Source organism: Rhinolophus hipposideros (assembly GCF_964194185.1).
Source record: "Rhinolophus hipposideros genome assembly, chromosome: 9".
NCBI classification, from domain to species: Eukaryota; Metazoa; Chordata; class Mammalia; order Chiroptera; family Rhinolophidae; genus Rhinolophus; species Rhinolophus hipposideros.
The window spans coordinates 29,200,370-29,218,201 of NC_138055.1; the positions used below are offsets into that span (position 1 = coordinate 29,200,370).

At 37.9% G+C, this 17,832-nt stretch overlaps 1 protein-coding gene across 2 annotated transcripts; it reads right to left on the reverse strand.

Moving 5' to 3' along the window:
- Positions 1 to 1,312: 1,312 nt before the first annotated feature.
- On the reverse strand, positions 1,313 to 15,522 carry ART4 (ADP-ribosyltransferase 4 (inactive) (Dombrock blood group); the record flags this gene model as incomplete). 2 transcript variants are annotated; one of them, XM_081059932.1, is made up of 3 exons in its annotated part: positions 1,313 to 1,916; positions 9,912 to 10,617; positions 14,554 to 15,522. In XM_081059932.1, the coding sequence occupies 3 exons, from the start codon at positions 14,722 to 14,724 to the stop codon at positions 1,825 to 1,827; spliced, it is 969 nt and encodes a 322-aa protein (XP_080916058.1). The 2 variants fall into 2 exon arrangements, with proteins under 2 accessions (XP_080916058.1, XP_080916059.1); XM_081059933.1 differs by lacking the exon at positions 1,313 to 1,916 and having other exon boundaries at positions 9,889 to 10,617; positions 14,554 to 14,724.
- Between the last annotated feature and the right edge of the window lie 2,310 nt (positions 15,523 to 17,832).

Below are 17,832 nucleotides of genomic sequence, written 5' to 3' on the forward strand. Positions count from 1 at the left end.
CTTCTGAACTTTCATGAATGGAAGACTTGATTTACCCCTTTTTTTGTTATTTCCTTTGTCACCTAATTTCTCCCAAGAGACGATAAATTCATGGAAGATCTGGCCTGCTGTATTCAAATTTTATTCCCCAAAGTGCTTTGTAGATAGTTTGGCCCAATAAATGCATTTATATGGCACAGAAAAAATATGTACAAGATTTTGGGAGGCCATTCCTAGCACATTTCACCACTGCTTCACTAATAAAAGCTTACTGCCAAGCTTGTTCCTGGAGCCATGCTCCCAGGACTCATTACTAAGTAGTCACTAACTGGCCCAGTCCCTGTGCAATGAAGCATAGAAATTATCTTTATGGAAATTCTGTGCTTGCCTTATTGGATGTACAGGCCAATGCAAGCTAGGTGACAGATGTGCAGTTGGCCCTGTTATTTTCAAAATCCCAATGTAAAGAAGGATAACTTTAGATGGCTGAATTCTCTAGCAGGTGATTTTATGCAGTGGAGTACCCATTGAGTCTCTTCTGTTAGGGCACAGGCCCTTTAGGAAGTTCTACTGGGGTTAGATGAGCTGATTTTCACTTTTGTTGTTTGTTATGCAAACCTCAGAGGGACTAAGTATTGTGGACTTTGGGGATTCAAGGTTATGATGCTAGCTATCACTTCACTCCCTTTAGCCCAATATTCTTTGGAGATGAGATAGAGCAGTCCACCCCCATTGCCCCACCGATGTTGTAATACCAGAGAGAAGAGTTGGAGAACATTCCCAGGTATGAAGTTTGATGATTTATACTTCTTAATTGTTTGCACGTAGCAGGGACTCAATATATCTTTGATTTTTGCTTGATAATTAGATGGAGTTTTTTTAAAAAAAATTATCTCCACACACATCCACATGCTTTCCTAATGTATGTAAATTTGTGGCAAATACTTAAAATCCAATTTGCCACAAAATTCTCTGTAAATTAAATTACTTTTGTAATGGTTTAGGAACATGTGTGCAGCACCCCATTACTGGCAGTGAGTGAGATTTCACCAACGTCTTTCCCTTGTATTTTTCAAGTTTCCGTGTTTCCTCCCATCTGTGACTACACAAATTTGGCCTTGGATACTGATAAAAAATCTCTGATGAAAATTCACTCCTTAGTTATAGCTCTGGGCTCAAAGCTTTTCTAGTTGATAAAGAATTTGTCCTTTGCTTTCTAAGTCAAGCTTCTCTGAATTTTTCCTATTGAGGACTGAATAAAATAAGGGAGTGTTCTTATATTCATCGTAACTCCTTCAACTGCTTGAGACAGAAAATTTAATTCAAATTATTTAAGCAAAAGTATAGTTTATTGATTCATGTAATGAAAAAGCCCACAGTATCCATTTTAGGCACAGTTGGATCTAGCGGTTCATGCACTCTCATCAGGACTCAGTTTCTTTTCACTTCTCAGCTCCTCCTCCGTTGTGTGAGCTCCATTCTCAGGGAGGTAGGGTCTCCCTTCCTGGCGGCAAATAGCTGCTAGAAGCTCTAGGCGCATACTCTGTTTTCATTAATCTCCACTCAAACAAACATAATTCCCATCTCACTCCCAATCCCAGTGCCAAAAAAAAAAGTACCCTGAAGTTATCTCACAAACTGTGATTGGGTCATTTTCTACGCCAGCATGGACCTCTGTGTTCATGAAGAAGATAGATACCGAGTTACAGGCCCACTCATAGGCAGTGGTCCGAGCCAGCGCTGCATCAGATGCTGGTGGGGGGCAGAGTGATTCCCCAAGGGTGTTCAGGGTGCCCTGACTGGAATAAAGCAAAAGGGTACAGGAAAAGCAAACGACAGTTTCGTTTATACCCCACTTTTAGAAGAGATGATGGCACTGATCAAAACAGAGAGAGCAGCAGTAACTACAGGAGCAGGTGTACACGTTATGCTGGAAGCTGTAAAAACAAACAAAAAAGTTAGAAATGTTTGAGCTAGCAGAGAGTTTTTTAACTACCTCATTTCTCCTTTGACTAACATTTATTAAAATTATTTTTTTAAATCTCTCTCTCTCTCTCTCTCTCTCTCTCTCTCTCTCTCTCTCTCTCTCTCTCTCTCTCTCTCTCAGGAGGGCACAGCTCACAGAGGCCCATGCGGGAATTGAAAATGGCAACCCTGGTGTTATCAGCACCTGCTCTAACCAACTAAGCTAACCGACTACCTCTGATTAACATTTTTTAACTTAGAAAATTTCTAATAAAAATATTTGAAGTTAGCTACTTTTAACAAAGTATTCTGAGATTTTTCTAACTAACAGAACTTAGCTTGCTTATTTTGCACGTGATGAATCAGGCACCAAGAGGTTAAGAGATTTACTTCAGGCTACCCAGCTAGTTGGTGGTAGAGATCCCCTGATTTTCAGTCTTTATTATTATCAGTGTTATCACCATCACCATTATCCTCATCTTAATTATCATCTTCCTCTCCATTATGAAAGCTAACATTGATTAAGTAATTTATTCTGTGCTAAGATCTGTTTTAAGCACTTGCTATAAATTAACTCATTTAATCCTCACAACAAACCTATGAGGTAATTATTCTCATTATCCTAATTTTTCAGTTGATAAAACTGTGACACAGAGATGTGAAGAAACTTGCCAAACGTCACACACCTAGAATGTAGTGTCGGCAACATTCAAACTCACAGTCTCACCCAACTCTATATTTTCAAGCACTATCTCTCCATATAGTGTATGTCCTCATAGAATTTTTTTATTTTTACAATAAGGTGGGCAAAAAGTATTTATACAGTCTTGCTTGGTATGTGTAGTCTTGCTACATATAACATGCTCTTCACAGGAAGTAGGGAAAGGTTAGCATCCAGTTAGGTATGGCTGTTGGAAGCAAAACTTGAATACCAAATAATTATTGTCAGGGAATACAATGGGGTGTGGATATACAATGCGATGGAAGATGGAAACTTTTTTAAAAAAATGCTCTAAATAAAGAGTGGAATCTCCTCTTCAACCAGACTTCACTGATTATTAGGATAGAAAAGATATTTGAGGTAGGAAAACATTCCGCTCTGTGATTGCCTCAATATTTAACCATATTGTTTGATGGGATGACCAGATGATGGAGAAATATTTTCCCATTGCTTTCACATGATACATAAACTTTTTGTTTCCTAGAATTTCTATTTGGAATTATGTATCTATCTATATAACTATATGTATATCTATATCTATATATCAACAATAATTTTCACACCCCCACCCCCAGTTTTCACCAATAATAGTAGACAAGGAAAATTAATAGTACATATTTCTCACATTTTGTCAGTTTGTGTTAAATTTGTATTATCTGAATTCTCACAGGAACCTAGGAACCAATACCACTTACGCAGGTCACTCAGAACGATTCTCAAACTTAGAGATCACAAGGCCCTCCAACTCCATCCTTTCTCACTTTCTAATGGGGTAAGATTCTACTGAATAGATAACAGAAAATACTGATCCACAGTGAGGCAATGTAGCAGAGAAAGATAGTGATTTTTGGAAGTGATTAGTCTTAGTGTTGAAGTTCTGCCCCTAGCTGTTTGACTCGACCATGCTACTTTCTTTGGGTCTCAGTTTTCTCACCTGTAGAATGAGACCATCTCAAGGTTTTTGGAAATACTGTGATCACTACCACTACTCTTCACTTTACATCACTGCTATCATTATGATGATGCTCAAATAAGAGACAAGCATACAGACATTACTATGTTGTAATTATTCTCATCTTTCAAAACCACCTTATAAGCCCCCTTTCAGAATAAGTAGGATATTAAAAAATCTTAATTTTATTTTCTCAGGTTAAAATAACTTTTCTAACTCTTGTTACTTTTTCTCAACCTCTCTTATGGTCATTATCATTTCTACCTCGATTAATTTTTTTTTCCCACAGACAATATACCAGGGTTGCCAAAAAAAGTACACATTTTAAGAGATGTTATCTAGGTATTACTTTTCGAAGTTGAATTGTATTATGGTAGCAATGTGCAGTATGGTGTTCGCTCAAAAGATGGCGTTAATCAAATGAATGCTAGCATCATTCATTGTATTACAATTTTGCTACAGGTTTTTCCTTTCTTAAAATGTGTATACATTTGTTTTGGCACCCTCTGTATTTAGGAATATAAATGAAAAAAACATCTGTGAATTTAATTACAACCTACAAAATCTTTCATTTGAGAATACCTTGCATTAATCTTACTTTCGTATTTGGCTTTACTTCTCTTTTAGACGATCTGTCTAGCCAGTGCTTTTTATTTCCTCTGTACCCAGTACAGTATTTTTCAAATTGGAGGCTGTAATCCATTAATGTTTGTGACATCAGTTTTGTAGGCCACGACCATCACTCTTTAATAATGTAATAAAATAGAATAAAAAACACTAGAGTTACACTGCATGTATAAAGATTAACTATTGTCTTGTTACATATACATTTGTGTGTGTGTATTTATGTATACGCGAAGTGAGTTATAATGTGAATAGTGACAGTCACAGAAGACTGAAGCTAATGATGGGTCTCAGTGACATTTTTGAATGGACAAATATCCTGAAAGCAATCTATAGAGAAAATTGTCCTAGACTTTTTGTTCAAAAATATGGGAAAAGGTCCTACTTTTGTCATTTACAAACTGTTTGAATAATCTTACATAAACCATTTAAACTCTCTAAATCTCAGTATTCACATTAGTGTAGTGGGGTCAATAATCCAATATACGGGGTGGTTGTAAGAATTAAACAGGTAATGTATGTGCAAGTCTTTTGTAAACTAAATTGCCACACAAATGTCATTTTATTGTGTCTTATAACCTAATTTTGGTCATCTCTGCCTTCAGGTGTACAGTCGGGAGAAATATATAATTATTATACCTTTTATTTCCTGAAATAAAAGGTATAATAAATCTGTAAATCTGTAAATTATATGACTGTTCAGAAAGAAATAGTCCATCTCTTGAAAAAAAGCCAAAAAGGTAAAACTGACATGCAGTATATGTAGTTAATTTAGTATTTTGAGACAAATGCTATCTACATAGCCTCTTTCTGTTAAAATGCAGAGAGTAATGAGCATTAATGTTTTAGAACGTTATCTAGGAGAAAGTTGGCACTCAAAAGATGGTAATCATTATTTCTTCTGTCTCTTCCTTTGTTCTATTTGTACTGTCAATATCACTGACACACACATTTGTGCCATTAAACTATTATTCCGCTTCCATGTACAAAGTACTTTTCTAGAGTTCTTTTCAGTTGTGTTTGAGAGGGCGTACACTGCTTGCTATCACAACATTCCCTCTAGGAAAGTATTATCCGCATTTTATAAATGAAGAAACAGGCTCAGAAGTTGTCACTTGTATGCAAGGCCACATAGCTACTAACATACGTCCAGCTCTTACTGGCTCTGAAGTCTGTTCTCTTTCCACTGTTACGTGGTCTTCCAGATTCATTCAATTACGTGTTCCTTCTCTCATCCATTTGTGTGAGACAGACACTACTTCAAGGTGAATGTGATGCTACAAATAGGGAAAACTAATTTGAAAAAACTGAAGCCCAGAGTAAAAGAAAACAGGAAACAAGAATGAAAATAATGATAATAGTAGCTTAAAAGTTTTGAGTACTTACTTACATGTGTCACATACTATTCTAAGTGCTTTTACATGCATTGATTCATTTTATCCTCCCCAGATTCTATAAAGTAGGTTTTTATTTAAAAAATATTGCTATTTTACATGTAAAGAAACAGGCACAGAGAGACTAAGCCATTTGCTCATGTTCTCACTGCTACCAACTGGTAAGGTTAACATGTAAAACCAGGCTTACTACAAACAATTGGCTATATTTTTTTCTAGAAACATGCTTAAGAATTTTGATTATGTGAAACACTTTAACAAATAAATCCCTCTTCTTTGTGAATCCATCGATACAGAACAGAGCATGTATTTGTGTGTCTACAGATTTTTGGCACAGATTATTTTGCTGGAGGAGCAACATTTAAGGGCAAATAACTAACATACTTTGAGTCTTACAATGGGCATGAAAACATCTGTTTCTATGGTAACCAGTATAGGTCATGCGAGGGGTGAGAGAAGAATTAAAAAAGGAAAGCTGTCGGTTTAGAATGTCTTAAACAATTTTTCTTTTGCAAACTCATTTCTTTAAATGTATTATATTATAATTTGACCTCTTGACTCTCTAAAGATGACAGATTCCTGAAAACTGTGAACTTGAGAACAGTAGTTATAAGTTAACAACCAATTTTGAAATAAACTGAAGGACTAGAATACTCTTTAATCCACTGTCTCTTCATTGGGAGAATTACAGTGTTTTGGCTGGCCAATTTTAAAGGTCTTTATGTTGTCTTTCAAATATGATGTCTGCCAGATTAAGGGAACAGGAGAGGAACCAGGAGTCACTGGCTCATAGGGACTTTTGGGGACATAGACTAGCTGTGGCTTCTGCTAATAAAAAAAGTGAAAGGAAAAAAAAGTGAAAGGATAAGAAACAGTTTCCTGAGAGGATTCCAGTCAGTGCTTCAGAACACCATGTGTGAATTCCCTAGACCGAGGTGAGTCATATAGTCCAGATGATTGGGAGAGGTGAGGTGGAAAGTAGAAGTTATCTAGAAAATCGGGTCCGAGCAGGGTACGAGGAGAAGCAGAACATATCACCCTAAAACATGCCTCTTTCTCATGAGGATTATTTTGAGATGAAGGCAATCAAGAGCAGACTCAGGAAAAACTTATCTTCCCTTCAACTGCCTAAAAATTTTTAGAAATAGACCCTATACCAGGAAGAGCGCTACTACCAGAGATAACTTTTTCATCGGAGAGACTTACCTGCATGGCAATTCCTGTGAATTGCCTTCCTCCCCTTTGAAGCCCCAGACCCCTGTCCCTTTCCTTAGCTCAATATGGTATATAAGTCTCAATTGCCTGGCTGCCTTTGCATCTCAAAATTTTATGGGGCTCTTGTATATATGAAGTTAATTTTTTCCCCTTGTCAATCTGTTTTTTTATTAGAGTAGGGAGGATCTCAGCCAAGAACCTAGAAGGGTAGAGGGAAAATTCGATGTTTCCCTCTGCAGTACATTGATCTTAGACCACCCCACTGAAGGACTCCCAGATAAGGAAGACACATCACTTCCTTCTTCCCTTTGCTCATGTATGGATCAATCCAATACTGCTCCTGGAGGTTGGGATAGATAATTATTTATCAATTCACAGAAATGACTTCAGGAAGGTTTCAGACATAGCTTACTCACTGAGACAAAACATTGAAGTTAACAGCTGAGAGTAGTCTGAAGCCAATCATAATTTTTTAAATCAGTAGAGCTAAGTGGTTGTTCTGTCCATTCCAAGTCTCTACAGCCCTTTTGTCTGCAACTACAGTGACAGTGCTAACAACCAGCCAATGGCAGATGAGGCTTAGGTAAGGTGGAACCAGAGGAGGAGGCAGACTTCTCTGAAACTTTCAGTCAGAGCCCAGAGTCAAAGGACAAATGTCATCCTTGCAGCTCAAGCTTCTTTTTCTCCCTCTTATACTCTCCCAGGTAGTTTTATAGCTGTGCTGGCTGGGAAGACACTTTAATTCTAGCTCTTGGCCTATCATACAATGTCTCTAACTAAAACATCTCCCTCCAAGACCAGTGGTATTTTTATTCTGCCATTTACAATCTTGTTTCCCAAGGCTGCACAAGCTGCTAATTGGTCAATTTCTTAGAAAAATAATAGATATGGTAACTCACTTGCAGGTGTCCACATTTCAGGTCATTTACATTGTGGCTAGTGCTCCTTGCTCTTGACTAGGGATTGAGCCTTCTAGAACATTTTCTCGTTCTAGCAAATATTGGAACTGTTTTTAGTCAATTGAGTTATATGGTCACTTGACGCAAGGCCCAGCTCACTCAGAGCCATGAAAGAGAATGCTTCATTTATTCACTCACTTTTTCAACAAATATAGATTAAGCATCTCTGTCAAAGGGCTAAAGTTAATAAGAGTTAACACTTATTTACCCTTTATGGTATGCTAGGGAGTGTAGAAATAATTTAGTATTTTATTTTACTTTATCTTCACAAGAGCCCTTTGGGGTTGTATTATGATGCTCATTAAGAAACTTAGAGAGTTTAAGCAACTTGACAGAACACAGCTAAAAACTGATGGTACAAGCTGGATATGAATCCAGGTAGGGTGGCTCTGGGCTCAGACTGCCTGGATTCCATGCCAGGCTCTTAAAAACTGTGTAGTCAAGTTCCCGCTCACAAAGAGCTTACAGAGCAACACACAAAATAATTGATTCCCTTAAATATGATTCATGACTTCAAATATCCAGTGAAGACCAACCAAGCTTCCAGAATCTAGTAATATGCATGGCTACCCCAGCTAAGTCTTAATTCAAAACCAAGCTGAAGTTGTGTTTGAATAATTTCATCACAGGAAAGCAAAGATCATTAGTTTGGGGCAGGGGTGGGGGGGTGTCTTGAAATATTTGAGTGTGGCAGAACATGGATAATTGTTTCTATTGTATATTCCTCTCCCTCAGTTTCCTACTCCTTAACATAAATATTGTATGCTTTTTCACTTAATATATTTTACTGTGCTGGTTAATCTAGTTGCGTCATGATAAGAATGAAGCAACAGTGTCCTAGTCAGGTGTACTTCCAAAGAATCCAGCAACCTGACTATGAATGTTCTCATTTTTTATTAAACCTCATTGTTTTCTTCATATTCTACTCTAATTGTTCATTTTCACAAACACCAATCTCTTGTGTCTATGGGACAGATATGCGTTTCACTCACACTGCTGCCTACCATTGCCAAGGAGAGGAGGATAAAATGGAATCAGCCACGTGATTTTCTAAAAAAGAGCTTAACAGTTTTCTTTTGTATTGTGGTATCGCTGATTTCTCCTGCTTCAGTTCATTTTCCACAATATCATCAGTGCTGTTGCTAAAATATTGATCTTATTGATATGCTCCACTCCTTAAAACATCTAATGACTTCTCCTTACCTACAGCATGAAGTTTGAAAGTCCTGAGCACGAAATGCATGAGTTTTTACAAGTGGACCCCATCAGAACTCTCCTACTCACTTTCTACTCCTAGCCCCCTCCTACCTCCTACACATCCTACGTTCTAGCCATCAGGAATTTGGGAGATTCCCTACAGTAACTAGGCTGTTTGAAATGCCCGTGATTCAGCATTTGCGGTTTTCTGCTTAAATGACGACCTGTTTTTCCTCTCCTTTCACTAAAACCCCCATTCCTACTTCAAGTCCCATGTGGTCCTCTACTGTTAGGTCTTCTTTACTTTCTGTAGAGAGAATGAGTAGCTTCCTGCCTGCGCAGCCACAACCACTGCTTAAACACTGAGTGTGTTACTTTGTACTTTTGTGTGTAGATACTTGTTCTTATTTTTGTTTCTCATTAGTCTAAAAATCCTGGATAGTAGTTTTGCTGTATTCCTTTTATATTGCCCAGGGCCCCCTATCCTAGTTCCCGGAACATAGAAGACACTTGACAGATAAGAGTGAATGACTAAATCATGCCTCCTGCTTTACTTTTAGCATTCCTTATTCATGAAATGACCATGACAGAAAATTTGGAGCGATTAGGTGAAAATGCTATATGTTTTGTGCTATCTTTTCCAGTCGAGGCCTATTCTCTGTCTAGAATGCCCGTATATTAGTGCCATTACAGAAATACATTTTCCTCTAGGTAGTTAAGGAGAAAGAAGAGGGGAAACCAAGAAATACGTCAGGTTTCCTCTAATCTGTCAGTTCCTCCATTGCTGAAGGCCAATTTCCATGGTTTTGGCCTTTGCCCCCCATGCCCACTCAGAAAAATAACTTTTATAAAAGAATAGTAGTCTGTGATCTGGATATGAATTCAATTCAGATCAATAATAGTACCTTTTAGCAGCTGACAGTTATATGTGCTCAGGTTTCCAGTTGACCTCAGTTGCAACCAATTTCCTCTTGGGTGGTAGCTCGTGTTTACAACTTCAAACAGCTCATAAGGAGGGACCAGGACCTCCTTCTTAAGAGAGAAGTTTTGCACAGGTACACCCATGCAGGTAAATATGGTAAATAGAGTTTGGTTCCCAAACTTCTGTGCCTCTTTTCTTAGGAGGGAGAAGGATAGGAATTGGCCAAATCGAATGGTGGCGCCTGTGGAGGCTTTCAAGTAGGAATCAGCCTCATGATGAACCTCATAACACTCAGAGACATTCTTCTTGGCACTTCCTTTTCTCAGCAGCTGGATTGCTGAGGTCAGGTAGTAATGAAGATATTTGAAATGGAATGATTGTTTATATTGCTGTGGAGATGTGGCAGCAGTGGCCATGGCTTTAGTGAAGTCAGGGTGAACATTTTTGTTCAATGTGTAAACCAAGATGGCCACAGCATGTGTGATAGTCATGTCCTTAGGGAGAGCTTTACTTCGGCTCAACCAGGTTAAGTGGGCAGAATGCCAGGCCCTGGAATAATTCCTTTGGGCTTCTACTTCTTTTGTGAAATAATTCTCTTGACTTAGCTCCTCCATGACCTGTTGGCTGCAGCCTTGGTACTGATCATCAAAGGAATGTGGTGCCAAGTCAAAGTCGATTTTAATTGCAGCCTGTAAGAAAAGAAAAATCTTGATTTTAATTTCGAAATCAGATAGGAAATGTGGTAGCAGATTTTCTGGGCTCTGTAAGGCAAGGTATCCCTCGAAACCAGTATTTGCTGAAGTAAGTTTCACTAATAATCATTACACTGCTCTAGTCCTTCCTGCATCAGTGACTTGTGTTAGAGATTGAAGTTGGTTTGATAAATATCACTGAAAGCTCGAAAAATGCTCAAATCCCCAGGGAGGAAATGACCCTTTTGTATCACCAAAATCACAGTACTTTTATTTTTGCATATTGAGTACACTGAAGAAAACAATAACCTTAAAGTTTACCTATACTTTCTGTTTCATCTATTAACCCCTTTCTGTTTCCTCTATTAACCCCCTTCACATTCTCAAATGGGTGTTTGAAGGAATGTCTTTTTTATAAATACCTAAAAGCTATAGTAAACGTTTGAACTTTATTTAAGAAAAGACTTAAATGATGAATAATGTTAGGTTCTCCAAGGGGATCCCCAGTAAATAACAGCCCTCTCCTCTGCGTACGTTCTGAAAAAAAATTGAGAAAAAAATGAGCAAATACGAAGGCTAAAATATCACTTTTTTTTTTTACTGAATATTGTCTTGTTGGGGCATGCATTTTCAGGTCTGATGGTGAATGGGCATGTTAAGAGTAAACCCCAGAATGAGGCAGACTTGCCCACTCAGCAACAGGCAGTACTGCTCAGGTAAGGTTCTGCTCAGGTAAGGTTCTTGGCATGGAGGAACCCTGACCCCCTACCCTTTGCCATCAAGCTAGTTCCCAGGAGGAAGAAAAATAAGAGTCAAACTCAGCATATCCAGTTATTCTTCCTGATATTGCCAATCAAGTAAATTTGCCCAACTCCAGGGTAGCGGAGTGAGTAAAGTGTTGAACAGTGGTAGGAAGTATGCGTAGAAAGTTCCTCCTCTTAGAAACCAGGAGTGGGAAAAACACATTTTCTAATGCATAGTCAATTGAATATTACTTATTGATAATCTAGTGCATGTTAAACTGGAGTGAGAGATTTGCATACAAGTTCATTAAGTATCATTAGTCCGTCACGTAGAGCTATATTTCCGTGATCTACATCCCAAGGTGTTTCCTGCTTGGCAAAGAAATAATCCTTTTCTAACCAACAGTATTTATTAAGGAATATATTAAAGGTAAGATTCTATTCAGTCAATGTCAAGGATGTTGTGCGTGGAACTCAAATAACTGTTAAAACCATCTAGTGTGTATGAATTAGAACAAATTTTTAAGACTGCTTAAACAATTTTAACCAGTAACTTTCTTTTGAGTGTACAAATATGATCATTCATAAGTCAATTGTTTTATGAGAGATAACGATAGAGTTAAAGACCAAGTTTTCCAGTTTTCTGGATAAGTGGGGTTTGTACAAAGTTGTTCTGCAGTTTGTATGTTTGGAGCTGGCAGTTAATTTTTACTCGCGGCACTCTGTTCCAAGTGCAATTGCAATATGTGTTGTTAGTGAATGTTTTCCAAACCATTTTAAGGAAGCAACCAGCAATGCCCTCCACCGCACCCCAGAGAGAAGAGAGAGAGAGAGAGAGAGAGAGAGAGAGAGAGAGAGAGAGAGAGAGAGAGAGAGACAGAGAGACAGAGAGACAGAGAGACAGAGAGACAGAGAGACAGAGAACAGAGTTCTTTATGTTGAAATTTTTCTGGAATGTCAGATCACAACTTGGCAATTTTAGTCATTGAAATACCTCTTGAGACAGTGGAAAGGGGAAAATGAGACTCTACTGTCATGTGCCCTAACCATGAACTCTTTACAGCAGGTTTACAAATAAATCGAGAGACTCTATTTAAGCTAAAATAAAACAAATTCAATAACACCATGCCTTGTCAAGATGTGATAAACTCTAAAACTTTAATATATTACTAGATCTCAAATATGTAGACTCTCATCTTTTAACATTAGGTTCCTTTTCATTATATAGAACTTTAAATTATAATACTTCTTTTGAGTTGGTCTGTATGATACAGCCTAAAGCCAAATAGACTTGGTTTCCTAGAAGAAAACATAGGTAGTAAACCCTCAGACATTACACTTAGTAATATTTTTTACTGATATTTCTCCACGGGCAAGGGAAACAAAAGAAAAACAAATGGGACTACATTAAACGAAAAAGTTTTTGCACAGCGAAAGAAATGTATCAACAAAATGAAAAGGCATCCTATTGAATGGAAGAAGATATTTGCCAATGATACATCTATAAGGGGTTAATATCAAAAATCTATAAAAAATTCATATAGCTCAACACCAAAAACAGAATCCAATTCAAAAATGGGCAGAGGACCTGAATAGGCATTTCTCCAAAGAGGACTTACAGATGGTCAATAGACATGTGAGAAGATGTTCAATGTCACTAATCATCAGAGAAATGCAAATAAAAACCACAATAAGATATCACCTCACATCTGTCAGGCTAGCTATCATCAATAAATCAACAAACAAGTGTTGGTGAAGATGTGGAGAAAAGGGACTGCTTTTGCACTGTTGGTGGGATTGCAAATTGGTACAGCCATTATGGAAAACAGTATTAGTTTCAGGTATACAGCATAGTGGTTAGACATTTATATAATAAGTCTAGTACCCATCTGACACGGTAGTTTTTACAATACTATTGACTATATTCCCTATACTGTACTTTACATCCCTGTGACTGTCCTGTAACTACCAATTTGTACTTCTTAATCCCTTCATCTTTCTCTCCAGCCCCCTCAACCCCCCTCCCATCTAGTAACCATCAGTCTGTTCCCTATGAGTCTGGGGTTTCCTCAAAAAATTAAAAATAGAGCTACCTTATGACCCAGCAATTCTACTCCTGGGTATTTATCCAAAGAAATTCAAAACACTAACTGGGGAGGATATATGCACTCCTATCTTCACTATTTACAGTAGCCAAGATATAGAAACTATCTAAATGCTCATCAATAGACAATTGGGTAAAGAAATTGTGGTACATATATGTAATAGAATATTACTCTGCTATAAAACAGAATGAAATATTACCATTTGTTACAACATGGATGGACCTAGAGGGTATTATGCTTTACGAAATAAGTCAGACTGAGAAAGAGAAATACCATGTGATGTCACTTGGAATCTAAAGAACAAAATAAACGAACAAAACAGAAACAGACTCAGGGAACAAATTGATGGTTACTAGATGGGAAGAGGGTCGAAGGGGCTGGGTGAGGAAGATGAAGGGATTAAGAAGTACAAATTGGTAGTTACAGGACAGTCACAGGGATGTGAAGTACAGTATAGGGAATATAGTCAATAGTATTGTAAAAACTACCCTGTCAGATGGGTACTAGACTTATTATATAAATGACTAACCACTATGCTGTACACCTGAAACTAATATAATATTGAATGTCAAATATAAATTAATAAAATAGCCATGGAAATGAGTCATGCAGCATGGGGAATATAGTCAATAATATTGTAATAACTGTACAGCGTAGTGTGGGTGGTAGACTTGTTGGGGTTATCACTTTGTGAGTTGTGTAAGTGTCTGATCACTATGTTGTTCTGTGTGCCTGAAACTAATAAAAAATTAATTAAAAAAGCAAACAGACTTGGTTTATTTTTGCATTATTTGTCCGACAAAAGCAGTGTCTCACTTAAATTTTGTAGAGAATCAAGAAAATAACGCTATACCTCCAGCTTACATAATGCCAAATTTATAAACTTAAAGAATTCCACAATTTTAAGAAATTCTTTCCCACACTCTTCACTAGCATTACTTGTTAAAATAGCTGAGTGAAATTAGATCCCAGGCGCCTCCCGTTCCCTGAAAAGTTGTCAGCAGGAGAACACCCTATTGGAGCTTTGATGATAAGAGCTCAATTGTGCCCCAACCTCCTCAATTGTGCCCCAACTCAGAACTCACCGTGGGTCTGTGCAGGCCAGAGAACAGCAGCAGGAGAGGAAGTTGCACTTGAAGGAGCCAGGTTCCCCTCACAGGAGCTGCAGTGGTTGAGGGAAGAGTCTTCCTGCATCTGTTAGTCAATGGACAGCATTTGTTTGTGTTAGAAGTATTTCTTTGCTCTTGCAGATTCATCCTGAAAATGAGTTCTCAGAGTTCTCCTTTGGGCTTTTTTTTTGCTTCAGTCTCAGCAAGAACCTTCCTTGCTGATGTCTATCTACATGGAGACTTCCACTACCACCACTAACTATTAGCAGTTTTTTTCTGAGGGAAGAGATGAACTCTAACTTAACTGCAAAGCCGAAATCTCTGAAATAGCGTCTTGTGCACCAAACAAGGGGTTCTAAAGTGAACTGAAATTAGTTTCCAATTTAAAAAAAAAAAAAAAAAAACCCTGATCTCATTTGTATGCGGAGGAATTCCAAAGGCCTGATAAGAGTGAAGTTCAACAGCTCAGCCTCAACTTTCTCAGAAGGCAGGAAAAGGCACACACTATACAGTGTTTGGGGCCAACTGGTATTATCTTGAGCTGCAGGCTTTCATTGCGAGTGATATGATTGGCCTGTGAAGGTCGCCACCTCAGGGTGGGCCTTTGCCAGCCTGGTCTGGTGCCGCTAATAGGCCCTGCCAGGAAAGGGTTGTCATGAAGCAGCACACCTTTTAAAGTTACTGTTCAAAAGGAGGTTCTCTTTGCTGCCTTTCCACGGCACCTTTGAAACTCTCCAGTCCAGGAACTACACCTGTTGGGATCAGAGCTCTTCCCACGAGGGAAGGCATCGCATCCATCCACACTACTTCAGTCTGTAGTGAATCCTAACGCCTGCTAAGGCAGCCTCTGAACAGCCGACACAATCAGAAATAGGCTCCAGTGTGTGAAATTATTCCAGCACTGGTATTCTGTGGAACACTCTCTCTTCAGGCGCTTCCCTTTCTAATTTGAACATCCTTCCTCTGTTCCCAAGCCCTGCGATACTTGTTTTTCTTGCAGATCTTTTCCATTCACACTTCCTGATTCATTATTTTACTGTGAAGGGAAACTAAATGCTGTTGTTGGAAATTCTGGTATTTCTTTAAGCACCCTGAAATATTTTTTAATCTAAATTTTCTGATGATCATAGCAGTTCTGTCTCATTACAAAAGTTCAGAATATCTAGAAAAGTATAAAGGAGGAAACAGAATTATCCATAACCCGTAACCTGGAGAAAGGTACTATTTAGACTTAAATTTTGGTTTTATATACACACACATAGACATTCTAGGACTGAAATAATGTAATATGCTATTTTGCATACTGTTTTCCCTCTTAACATTTTAATGTACACATGTTCCCATATAATTTAATACTTATTGAAAAGATAATTTTTTATGGTTGCACCATAGCCCACCATGGTGCAATCATAGTCTACCATGGGTGCTACCCATGCAATGGAATCTGGGATGGAGAAGACGGTCTCAGAAGCCGATTGATTATTGACTCTTGAGAAAAACTTCAGTTTAATTCCTGGCTCTACTACTTCTTAATGTTTGACCTTGGGCAAGGTCCTTAACGTCTCTGTTCCTCAGTTTCCTCATATGTTAAGGGCAGATAATAATAGTACATACCTCATTGAATGCTTTGGTACCTTCATAACCCTTAAAACAGCTTCTGGCACCAAGAAACTGTTCTATAAGGGCAAACAATTATCAATTTTTACCAAAGTTTATTTCAGCTTTGTCCTATTATAAATAATGATTTGTGAACATGTTTTGCACAAGAATCTTTGTGTGCTTCTTGCTATTTTAAGACACATTCTGGAGATGCGATCACTAACCAACGAAATGTATATTTTTTGGACTTAATGGAAAACACTAGAGTATATGAAAATATCCCTTTAAGACTTTAAACATTTTTAACATTTCTCATTATCAACTGTTAATCTGAGATATTGAGGTGTCATGAAGAGAACTAGAATTAGAGTCTGAAAACTTGGATTATTGGTCTAGTTCTACAACTTGCTGGCTGAGTTAAAAAAAATGAGTAAGCTGTGCCGAGCCTCAGTTTCCTTAACTTTATAAAGTTGTCAGAAGTAAATAAGGAAATAATAATTATTGGGAATGTGCTGTGCTTCAAGGCCTTTTACTGTGTTTTCTCAACCCGTAAGGCAACTGTGAAAAGGAGATATTTGCTGGTGCATTTGTTGAGTCCCTGTGAGGTTAAATTACTTGTCAGTGATAACAGGCCCTTTCCTCTCTCCCTGTGGCCCAGGATCTCCAGAAATTCAGGAGTGTAAGTGTCATTTTATTATCGTCTTTAATTATTTTGCTAATTTTCCTAATATGACTGCCATTTCCAGAGTAAGACCACGAGAGGGCAGCAGGGTCCTTTGTAATCTTTTTATACAAGGAGAGAGAGGAAGAAGGGAAAGGAAGGAGGGAGGGAAGAAGGAAAGGAGAGAGATGAGACAGAGAGAAAGTGGGAGGGTGGGGAGGGAAAAAAAAGAACACTAACCATAAATGGGGTAGGGAAAGGCCAGAGATCTGGTGTGTGAATGTGTGTACAGCTTTAAATTAAAAAAAGTTTTCTAACAGTATTTAGAGACATTAAAAAAATCACCTTTTGCCTTGAGAACTATTTTGTGAAAGTTCCCTTGTGATAATTTAATTTTAGTTTTAGAGCTTGGGAGAATTTAATTTTAGTTTTAGAGCTTGGGGTTCACTCAGTTATCATTTTCTTGATGATACCCAATTCTTCCAAATGCAATCTATTCGTGCTGTCTTGATGGGTAAAAGTGGTGTGGGTTTGGAAGTCTCACAGGACTGTGTTGGCACTTTGCCTCCACGGCTTCCTAGCTTTTGTGAATTTGAACAAGTCATGTTAGTTCTCCATCTCATGTTCTTTACATGTAAAAGTGGAGATGATGACACCAATCTTGGAGGGCTATGATAACAATGACATTGAGATGCTCTATAAAATATGGAATGGATCCATGAACTACACTGTCTTGGAAATAGATTGATTAGTGAATAGCACATGGGCTCTTGAGAAAGACACCTGATTCAATTCCTAGTTTTATCCCTTGTTTCATGTTTGACCTTGGACAAGGTAATTGCCTCTGTGCTCCTCAGTTTCCTAATGCCACTAACACTTTGTAGATCCTCAAAGCATGTTGGCTATCTGTATACTCAGATCTTTGAGGACCAAGAACTCATAGAGTGTCCAACAGAGTAAAAGTTAATTTTTTATTTTTTTGTGTGTAAACAGCT